We start from the raw sequence: 11,834 nt of genomic DNA, 5'->3' as shown, positions 1-11,834 counted from the left end.
CTGCTCCAGAGACACATTTATGGTTACGAAATGAGCATTAAAACGGTGCCCACTGAGTGAACGATACAATGTTAGTCGGCAGTTATATCATGGTCGCTGGCACCTCGTCTCCAGATTCAATGCCAAGGTCACACGGCCCCCGAGGCGAAACAGGCGTGCCAACCCTTCCAATTGTCCCGCAAGGAAACTCCGGTTCTACAGTTTCCTATGAGAACTTAAACACCGACTAAACTTCCGTAGCTTGAACAAAGTCCAGAGGCAGCGGCGCGTTTCCCTGGCGGGTGGAGCAGCCGGTGTAGGGCGTGCAGTGGGCGGTAGGGTGGGTGTGCCGGGAGGCCCTCGGATGGTTAGTAACCGGGGAGGTGAGTGATGAGGCGATGCTATGAGAGGCGAAGGGGACTGTCACCCATACCTCTTAACCATCCACTGCTCCACTCATGCTGTAGTACTCACCCGCGTCTCGTTTCTGCTGTTGGGACTGTTGCTGTTGGAGGTGGTGGTGCTGTTGTTGTTGTTGTTGTTGCCGGTGGAGCTGTTACTGCTGTCACTGGTGGTAGTGGTGATGTCGCCGCCTGCACCACCGCCGCCGCTACGGACCGCTGCCCCCACCCCTCCGCCGCCCCGCACGGCTCTTACCTGGCACGTGGAGAGATACAGTTCAGTGGGACTGTAGTCAGTCTTCCCAATGCATGGACTAAAACAAGCTAGACAACAAGGAGTCTATTCTATACACACAGGAACAATTGGCGTGCGTGGGCGGGGGTCGAGCTGGGGCAGCTGGTCGGCAGGAAGTCTCCCCCAAAATACAACACAAGAATACACGGCGAGCACCTGCAGGTCTCTCATAAAGCACCTCACCTGAATGTTTATTAGGGCTCTTCATCATCACGACACGACACTTCAGCGAGAGAGAGAGAGAGAGAGAGAGAGAGAGAGAGAGAGAGAGAGAGAGAGAGATGTACATTTGTGTTGATATGTATACCGAGGAGAAAATAGGAAAAAGAGTAAAGCTGGAATAAGTAAAAGTGGGGTGGGAGGTCAGAGGTGCCAACTCACTCTGCACCAACACGCCTCTGTCTGGCCACAACACACCGACACACTGACACAATCCCTTCCTCCTCCTCCTCCTCCTCCTCCTCCTCGTCATCCTCATCTACCTTACTTATCCACATTCGCTCCGTCCTTCCCGCTTAAGTCGCCTAATTAGTATAGCTTTACTTTCCCCTGCAAGACGCACTTTCATCAGCACAACCATCCACTATCCATCAGAAGCAGTACCTTAGATAATATTGCCACCTCTGCATCGCTCTTTATCGCTTTGCCATCATGTGAGGATGTCGTTTCTACCTACAGCGCCATGAGGACCCAGGGAACCAGGGAATTGCTTAAGGTTACGTTGTAGATCAGTATATTAAATTTATACTTAGTCAAGGTTCACGTGTGCACATAACGTATTCATGACGCGCGTCCCCATGTGGTGTGTGTGTGTGTGTGTGTGTGGATTCTGTTATGTAATTACTCTCTCAGAATCATGAATATACCATCATACTCTGCGCCACCTCCATTCAATTAAGTCCTCGTCTGACTTGTATTACCATCAAGTTGAAATCAGGGTGTAGAATGTGAAGGTATTGTGTATGTGTGGTTCACAGAAGACTTCTCTCGTTATTTTGATGATTGTGTCTTATCCTCCGGTGGTCGTTTCGTTCTTGCCGTTAGAAATTCACCAAAGTTTTCATATTTTTGGAAAGATACTGTATATGAATCTAATTATGTAGTTCATCATAGATTCGTTTTTATTACTTTTTTTTTTATTTAATCCTACTTTCATGCATACCTTCATTATTTTTCCGGTTTTCAGATTTTTCTTATAACTTGTACGAATAGTAGTGTAAAATGTATTGTAAAAAAAAAAAAGAAGTACTCAGTTCATGAACGATAATTTGTCTTTTTTATTTTGTTCTTTCCTGTGGTCGTTTCGTCCTCGCCATTAGTAATTCCTACCAATTTTTCATGTTTTGACTTGTATAAATAGATTGAGATAGTTTTTTTTTTAGAGCTCGTTTCGTGCTCACCAATAGCAATTATCTCTGGTTATAAAATATGTTTGACTTTGTGTACAGGTTGTAGCTGAAAATGACAGTTTATAACAAATAAATGCCCGGCAGAGGCAAAGTGACTAGCTGAGAAAGTATCAAGACCGCAGAGGCGTCAGTCACTCCAGGACAAGAACCTTCACCAAGAACCGGAACCGGCCCAGACAGTCAAAAGAAAAACAATGCAGCATGCATAAATAAATGAATAGATAAATAAGTGATAAAACCAAGAGAAGCCGGGCATTGGAGCTAAGCGTGATGATTCTGTTAAGCTTTTAATTCACTAGAGTTTCCTTTGAGAACGAGTTGTTGCTACAAGAAAAGACAGATCAATAATAAACTCAGGCATTGTAACTCGGCGCCATGAATTTCCTGCATTCTTTAACGCTTTGTTCTCCCTTCAGGACTGATTCTAAAGTCCAGGGAGACGAGGAGCTGGATTCTCTTCAGTGTAATTAACATTGATGCTGCACAATCAATGTTAAACTATCTATAAAATGACAAAAACAGCACAGTAACTTTCAATACATTCTCTTAGAAATTACTTGAAACTCGGAATCTTTTGAGAAAACGGATCTTGATATACATACTGTTTAGTGAGGATTGTTTTAGGCGACTTGGTAAAATGGAGGAAGCGGTGATGGCCTGCTAGTTGTGGTGGTGGTGGTGGTGGTGGTGAGGTGAGGTGAGTGGATGCCCTGGGCGGATATGTGGGTAAGTGTGAGGGTTGTTCACCAGCGGGAAACTGAAGCGGTTACAGGAAGACTAGACGTGTGTGTGTGTGTGTGTGTGTGTGTGTGTGTGTGTGTGTGTGTGTTGTGTTTATATGTATAATCTCTCTTTTTCTCTCTCTCTCTCTCTCTCTCTCTCTCTCTCTCTCTCTCTCTCTCTCTCTCTCTCTCTCTCTCTCTCTCTCTCCACGATAATGTTACCAGATTCAAACACTGACCATTTTGACACACACACACACACACACACACACACACACACACACACACACACACACACACACACACACACACACACACACAACACGTGCACCATTGGCTTCTGGCACTGTCCCATATCCTCCCTACTACAAGTATAAGGTTTCTTCCGGGAAATCGTGCACACACACACACACACACACACACACACACACACACACACACACACACACACACACACACACACACACACACACACACGTATTCTCGTCTATTATTCGTTACTGTGAGGTTCGTGTTTTCCTGGGATCACCAAAGTCTTCCCTCATGAATGAGTACTCAACTAATCTTCTTTCACAAAATATGAGATGGGTGGTGAATGAGAGCTTACTCAAAGTCCGGCCGGTCTCACCTCCAGATCTCGTATAATTTGCCAATCAAAAAGCCAGTACTTCATCTTTTTAATAGCGTGAGTGAATTATATAACACCCCTCCCCGCATGCTTGCACACACACACACACACACACACACACACACACACACACACACACACACACACACACACACACACACACACACACACACACACACAACTTATGACTTTTTGGCTGCGGTCGAGAAATTCAAGAGAGCACGTGGCGAAATGAATGAGTGAAGGAGAAAGTGAAAGAGTCAGCACAACACACACACACACACACACACACACACAGAGAGAGAGAGAGAGAGAGAGAGAGAGAGAGAGAGAGAGAGAGAGAGAATCACCTAAACACGAATATGGACAAGTGAATGGCGTGAAAAAATGATCAGTAAAAGAGGAAGAACAAGTAAGAAAATAGTTTATATAAGATGTAAGAGAGTGAGTGGAATGGATTTGCTAAGGGAAAGTTAGGTAAATTATATAGATAAGGGAGTGACGAGAGTGGGTGAAGATGAACAAGTGTTGATGGAAATGAGTTTAATGAGTGAGTAAAGGAGGAAGGGCCGAAGGGGGAAGAGGAAACAAGTGTGCACGGAAGAGATGGTGGGAGTAATGAAAAGTAGTGAGAATGAACAAGTGTGTGTGTGTGTGTGTGTGTGTGTGTGTGTGTGTGTGTGTGTGTGTGTGTGTGTGAATGAATGCCACGGACGCTGTTGCCAGTGTTCTTGTACTTATTTTCTAGCACCAGACATCAATTTGTAGCTTTTAATCTCAAACAACGTGAATAATTTCATGCCTGATTCTCATACAAAGTAATGGAAACAATGAAACACCATGACTTTTTTATAACCAAAGCTCGCTCGATCACCATAAGACCTCGAGACGACCATTCAGGAGCAGTGAGAGAGCCCTCCTGAGACCGCACTTCGCTTATGTTGAACCTGTGAGCGAGAGCGCCTTCTTGGCTCGCCGCGCCCCACTGTGCCTCACTGCCCCTCACCGTGGTATTAGTCTTCCTTTTAAAGCTGGCAGGCTAGGGGCCACGCCAGGTCCAATTTCTTGCGAGTCAGCCAAAAGCTCCTTGCGGTGTCTTCTCGCCGTTCTGATTTGGCTGGGCCGCATCGACTCCCTGTTATTGACGGCTCTGCCTCATCCCGAGCTTCTGGTTTATTACATTCCTCCTGCGATTCGTTCCCCGCTAGCCCTCGCCTCTCCTTTCTTACTGGCTCTCCCTCACTCTTTCGCTCTCCTCTGTGATTCTCATCCACTTTCTTTCCTCGAACTCCTCCTCCCCCGCCTCCTCCTCCTCCTCCTCCTCCTCCTCCTCCTCCTCCTCCTCCTCCTCCTCCTCTTCTTGCAACTCTTCTCTTCCTCCACACTCTTCTTTTCCTGCTTTCTCCTAACACGAGTACCCCTTAACTCTATCCTTCCCTCCCTGGTCTCTCTCTCTCTCTCTCTCTCTCTCTCTCTCTCTCTCTCTCTCTCTCTCTCTCTCTCTCAGATACCTTTACTTCTCTTACTTTTCTGCTTTTGTGCTCTTCTTTATTATTTTTACTATGTTACTTTGCCGCCACTTTTTTCTCTAGTTACACTGGTTCACGCAGACACACACACACACACACACACACACACACACACACACACACACACACACACACACACACACACACACACACACACACACACACTCATGTGTCACACATACAATACCCATTCGTGTCACTCACTTTTATTCACCACACTTGCACGCCGCACACGTGCACATACAAGGCAGCCACACACTTGTACCATACACTTGCACGTAACACACCTACGTCACACTATTACACTACTCATGCGACACACACACACACACACACACACACACACACATCGCGTAGTGTAGTGGTTAGCACGCTCGATTCACAATCGAGAGGGCCGGGTTCAAGTCCAGGTAAACGGCGAGGCAAATGGGCAAACCTCTTAATGTGTGGCCCCTGTTCACATAGCAGTAACTAGGTACGGGATGTAACTCGAGGGGTTGTGGACTCGCTTTCCCGGTGTGTGTTGTGTGTTGATGTGGTTTCAGTCCTACCCGAAGATCGGTCTATGAGCTCTGAGCTCGCTCCGTAATGAGGAAAACTGGCTGGATGACCAGTAGGCGACCGAGGTGAATTACACACACAAACACACACACACACACACACACACACACACACACACACACACACACACACACACACACACACACACACACACGTGGGCGCGCGCGGGTATGGATATTGCTGTATTAATCAACACCACACTGTGTACTGTCGCATTTGCATCTGTAAAGCACGGTTGCCGTAACGTGATGTCGCCACCAGCGTTGTCATGCAGATCATGAGTAATCGAATTACAGATTAACCTGAAGGCGGTTACCATGAGCTTGACGGGAGGGAGGTAGCGACGCCAGCAGGACCCTTGCATGGTGACGACATCCAGCCAGGACCAGGAAACGCGTGTCTGCTTCACACATTGCTGTGAGTGTGGAGCATACACTCTTGGGGGTGAAGTGATGAGTCACAGGGATGGTGAAACTCATGAGACTGGATATCATTATGTAAAAAAAGATACAGTAATTTTTGTTTTTATATCTATGTGTAAATTTCTTAAAGTTTCGTGTTCAAAGAAGCGTGTTCATGAAAGCATTTACTCTTTATCGGATGGCAATGTCATCATATGAGACAGACTTTTTGGATCTTCTGGGATTCAGACAATCACATCGTAAGACTCCTCAAAATATTAAAGAAAAAACTTGAATAACAGACTTTGCAAAGATGTTTTTCAGATGTCATATATATATATATATATATATATATATATATATATATATATATATATATATATATATATATATATATATATATATATATATATATGAGACAGTGCGCGGTGTGTAGTGGGCGTGGGATGCCAGGCACAGGTGAGGCAAGGGAGCCGCTCTTCGGATACATCCAGATAAGGTTTCTGAGTAGTGAATGCAATCCGAAATATTGCGTATCGTCTCCTGTTCCTGGGCTGATGCACGCCGCCTGCAGTGTTGCATAAATCAGCACGAGTCATCGGTGATTCACGCGGAAACTATTGTCTGTCATGATTCTTTTTTTCTTTTTTCAAGTTTTCTGTGATTCACACGTTCAGAGAAAACTTTCTCTCGGTTTCCTTCATTTCCGTCTTTCTTCATTTTCGATTATTCGTAACTTCGTGACCGGCACACCTTGTGCAGCAGCGGACTGACGGCCGCTCCTTCTCTGTTGGCGTGGAACGTTGCGTCAATGTGATGTTCGTGACTCCTCCACCCTGACACGCCCTGCGGTAGACCAGGAAATATCCTCGGTAAAGACACCCCACCGGTGGGCAGGATGCACATCCCTGCCGTCCACCGCTCATGATTTTCAGTTTTCTCAGTTCGTGCTTTTTTTCTATTTATTTTTGACACCTCATCATATCCTCCTTCCCGTTTCTCTATCCCTTCTTCCACCTCTGTGCTGCACAGCCGGTGCATCACGCCTTCCCTGCCTCGCGAAATTTATCGACCTGTGGCAGCAGAAGACTCCCTCCCTAACCACTAGAAAAGGGAGGTGCTCACCTACTACTGCTGTTGCTGTTGCTGTTGCTATCCTGCCTTACTCACGGGAGTTCTTTGCAACTTTCATGTGAAGTTATTCATCACTCCTTAGGAGATGTTTTCATTTGTGTATGTTTGTATCTTATTTTCACCATAAATATTTTCAACGTATTTCTATTTTTACTTAGTGCGGAATTCAAGTAACATTCAGTGATTCCGACCGAACAACGAGATAACGAGCCTTTATTGGTCACGACACGTGGCCAGCAGAAAGGGCAACAGATTAAGATTCCCTCCTGATGTAACTAGCTAAGTCTGTTTCGAAATGAAGGGTCTTCATCCCCGTGGCAGCGACACCCGAGGATCCACGTCTGTTGCTTCGCGTCGTGGATCTTGGTTCCGCATATGACGAGCCGTCCAGCGAAGGTGATGTCACCCTTCCTAGAATAAGAGGAGCATCAGCTTGGAGCGTCCAGCATGTCTTTTGTTGTCTTGTTCAGCGGTCTTGGCCGCCGTCACGCCTCGACGCGCGGCACTCAAGGAGCCCCAGCAGCCTGCTCACTGCTGCCTGCCTCCTTTTGACACCTCGTATCCTGCCAGAACCTCGAGTTCTTCCCTTTATTTACGAAGGTTTTCTCGGACGTTTAACACTGTCAGTGAATTAAATGCGCATACACGACAGCAAAAGTGCCGACAAGGTTTGTGGCGTCCCTGAGGTGTCCTGGAGGTCTTCTCTCCCTTCCTTTCTTTCCTCCTCCTCCTCCTCCTCCTTTCTCACTTCCTCTTTTTCCTCCTCCTCTCAAAGGACACATTCACCCGCGGCCCCAATGAATGAAAAGTTTGTGCGAAGACGAAACGTGCGTGGTAGAGGCCGCGACCCTGCTGACTGGGTGCTGACCTGCTGCACCACAGCCACCTCCACTGCTTCCACCACTAATGCTGTGACCCTCCTCACCGCCACCATCATCAGCACTCTCTTCCAGTAACTCCAAAACCAACAGCCCTCTCTTCTAACATCTTCACCTTCAGTACCCTCACATCCACCACTTTAACCTCCTCCTCCTCCTCCTGCAGCACTAGCACCACCGCCATCCAAAAGCCGTCATCGCCCACCACGTCGACGTCATTGTTGAGAAGAGTTGCTCCGACGAGACTTTCCTCCACCCCTTCCCTCCAAGCATCTCCACTCTCCCCCGACTCCCCTCCTCGACACTTAACATTTGGAAGATCCTAGTCTGGCCGCCGCTGACGTCAGGATGAGGGCGTGGCATCCCTAGAGGCAAGAGTCTAGGGGGTGTGTCCATCGCGGCGGAAATATCGTTTCTACGTGGTGCCACTCGGTTACCTGACTACCTCCGGGGCCTGAACCGCCTGGGATGTCCGGAAAGCAGTAGGGGGGAAGACACGGTAATGTAGTGTGGAAGACAGGTGCAAGGTGAGGGTACGACAGAGGGATGAATGCGGGAGGGAAGCTTTTGGAAGAGAAGACGTGAAAAAAGAGAGCTGAAGGAGCGATGGATTCAGATGGAGGAGCAAGCATTCAGTATCAATACTTATGCATGAAAACACTCAAGGCGTATCATCATGAGGCTCGAATATCAAATTTAACTGAAGTGGATTGCATGAGATTTTAAGAGCATCACGTGTCTTTTGTTATGAGTCTAAATAACATAAATCGTTCCTTTGTTGACTTTTTAAGAAAGTTTAGAGGAGAGTCCAGAGTATTAGCTGCCACCGAGCGGATGTTGGCAAGTAATGTTTTGATATTGCGAGTTTCGTGAAGATTCATCTAAAGAATTTATTATAATGTAAGGCGGTATGCAACATCATGCTCGTATGGGCAGCTGCACGAGGCTTCTCACGTGAGAGTGTACGTTATACAGTGTCACACCGCCACACCACGGTCGCCACCAGTCCTCACGTGTCTCGCTGCGGAGAATGTGTATGCGTCACGTGAGAACACATGTTTGATATCCATGTTTACATCAATACATTCTTATACATCGTTTGGTGCTCACAGATCACGGAGGTTCTTATAATCATGGTTTTGCTTGAAGAAGTCTTTTATTTGGGTTTTATTCTGACATAGTTAAGTTTGTTAGTTTATTTTGTTAAGACATTAAAATATAAGGTCGTTTGTGTGTTTGAAATATCGGTCTGTTTTTTTCTGTAATCGGTGATGTGTGCGCCTATCCGATGGACAGCTGATGTTCCGTCATATGTGCCTATAAGTATTTTTGCTATTTTTTTTCCTGCATTTAACAATATGTAAGGCCACATGATTGCTTCACCTTTAATCCACTTACGTATACTCGTCAAAAATGTGATGCAGAAGTATATTTAGTGTAAGGAAGATGTTGATTTAGTTATTGTTGGATTGTTGATGTCTATTTGTTGGTTTGTTATTACTATCATTGTTATTATTACTATTATTTTTATTACTATTATTATCATTATTATCATTATTATTATTGTTATTATTATTATTATTATTATTATTATTATTATTATTAGTAGTAGTAGTAGTAGTAGTAGTAGTAGTAGTAGTAGTAGTAATAGTAGTAGTAGTATTGTATGATTTATTTATTCAAATATTTAGCATTATATTTTTGGAGCGAGGGATGACTGACATCAAGTGGTTCAGTTCAGCTGTGGCTTAATTCGGATGTATATTATTTTGTCCAGACAGAGTCAGCGACATGGCATGGCTACCCACAGGTCAAGGCCTGAAATTTTTTTTTATGTTTTCTAAATCACGCTTCTTTATGGTCAATGGAATATACCTCTTGGATAGACTGATCCGTCCGACCCGTCACATGGCCTGCTGGAGGAGCCCTGCCTTGAAACACTGGCCGGGCCGGGGATCGTTGGAGCTGGACTGATGGTATTTCTGATAGGCAAACTTCAAAAGTGAATTTTTTACGAAACTAAACTTGAACCTGTGTTGTTTATTAGCAACATACGTGTTATCTTTCTCATATTAGTGAAGTGATTAGTGCTCTATGTGGTTTACTGTGTTTTACTCATTCTTTTCCGTGTGGAGAACAGGTTTATATATATATATATATATATATATATATATATATATATATATATATATATATATATATATATATATATATATATATATATATATATATATATATATATATATATATATATATATATATATATATATATATATCACAATCAAATAACTAGATAGAAAGTTTCTTGTGATGGATTTCCCGGCCAGGTGGCCAGACGCCGGGCGCTGGGGGTGTGGGGCAGCCAGCACTGGTGGCAAGCAGACGGGTGAGCAATGAGGAAGGTGGGCTGATTTACTCTTCAATGTGTAGTCAGAAAAATTTGTGAAAAGTAATAATTGAAAAGAGTAATGATCTTATCTTAAATTATTTAAAATTCTTAGCAAAATTGCAAAGCTTTATTTTAGTGATACGAACGTTCGGTAGCGGAGAGTGAGGACATTAGTAGCAGAGCCACGTCATCCGGTCTGTGTAAGGAGCCAAGCTTTCAGACATCCCTAGGGCGGCGGTGGTTGGTGGTGCCTGAGTGGCTGGCCCATTAGGGTGCCAGGGGCTGGCCAGGGGTGTGGGTCACCGGGCCACGCAGGCAGCAAAGCCCGACGTACTGGCTGGTCTGCTGGATACAAGCCGGCTATGTTACCTCACAGACTGCGGGGAGGGCGTGGGCAGTTGGGCGGCGAGAACACCGTGGGACCGGAGCCACCTACGATCATGCGACGCAAGTTCCACGAGGGACCTGCCTCATAAAACAGGTGACGCAAAGTGTGCCGGGGATAGAGCCAGCAGCAGAAGCCTCTGGGCTGTGGTCTGCAGGTGTTCACAGGTGGCCGTTTCCTTTACCACTCTCCCTTTCAGTGTGTTGACAGCGAGGGGGGTGAGGAGAGACGGCCGCGGCACCTCAACCGCCACACACCCGCACCGCGGGCGGCACCACGACACCCAACCCGTCACCGCGTCCCTCGGCGTCACCCCATTCCTCGCCATAGACTGTCAACAGACTGCAGTATCGCTAAAATATGATGCCGCCAACGGGGGTCGTGGCCGTAACCTTGAAAACTTCCATGGCCGTGCGGCGTCCCAGGCTAGGCAACCTCCTCTCTCCTGACCCGCTCCCGCCGCCGCCACCCACCAAAGCCGCCTCAAAGTACATACCAGGTTGTCCTTCCAGCTTTGCATGGCGGCCGTAGGTGTGGCGGCTCCTCCCTAGCCTCCTCCGTGCCGCTAACACCAGCACTGCACCAATAGTCCCGCCACTGTTTCGACAATTCACACTTCTTCACCAGTGGACATCCCAGGTGGGAGAATGTACCCATAACCTGTGTTTCGCTTCCCTGCTCACAGAGGGCTCCACTACTACCACGCTGCTCGCAACTCACCTCCTAAAACTATAACTATTTCCCCCACGCTGCTGCACGTGTCACTTTTTAGCTCAAGTCCGGCTGAGAAAAATGGACGCAGCAGCAGCTATCGATGGAGGGAGCTGTGGGGAAAGAGAACTCGACGTGAACTGAAGCAAAAACTCATTACCTTGCAACTCTGCCCGTCCCCCATGTAACGTTTCCCGAAGCATCATGTGTGGAGGCATGATAGTCTTATCTTGCATTGGCCGTACTGTTCTGACGACTTAAGGGGGAGCCGAATGAATACCCACCTGCTGTATGGTACCACCTGTCTTGCATCTCCATCCTCATGCCTTCCCCATCTTTCCTCTCCTCTCTTCCTATCTGTCATCTCCCTTTCGTTGGCTCATTATATATTTCCCTCTTCATCTTGCACATT

The 11,834-nt window shown here is 46.3% G+C and overlaps 1 protein-coding gene across 1 annotated transcript in view; it reads right to left on the bottom strand.

Annotated features, from left to right (window-relative positions):
- Positions 1-258: 258 nt before the first annotated feature.
- The window catches only part of LOC123498046 (keratin, type 1 cytoskeletal 11-like), an 11,935-nt gene continuing 359 nt past the window's right edge, over positions 259-11,834 (bottom strand). Inside the window, exons 1-2 of the mRNA XM_045245125.1 lie at positions 11,208-11,834; positions 259-636 (exon numbers count right to left, since the gene is read on the bottom strand). The exon at positions 11,208-11,834 is cut by the window's right edge and continues 359 nt beyond it. Of these exons, the coding sequence (XP_045101060.1) occupies positions 436-636; positions 11,208-11,231 (225 nt within the window). The 5' untranslated portion in view covers positions 11,232-11,834 and the 3' untranslated portion in view covers positions 259-435. The remainder of the gene's footprint in view (positions 637-11,207) is intronic.

Source organism: Portunus trituberculatus, chromosome 47, assembly GCF_017591435.1.
Source record: "Portunus trituberculatus isolate SZX2019 chromosome 47, ASM1759143v1, whole genome shotgun sequence".
Classification (NCBI taxonomy): domain Eukaryota; kingdom Metazoa; phylum Arthropoda; class Malacostraca; order Decapoda; family Portunidae; genus Portunus; species Portunus trituberculatus.
The sequence above is the reverse complement of the archived record's forward strand: the minus strand, read 5'-3'. Positions and strand labels throughout refer to the sequence as shown.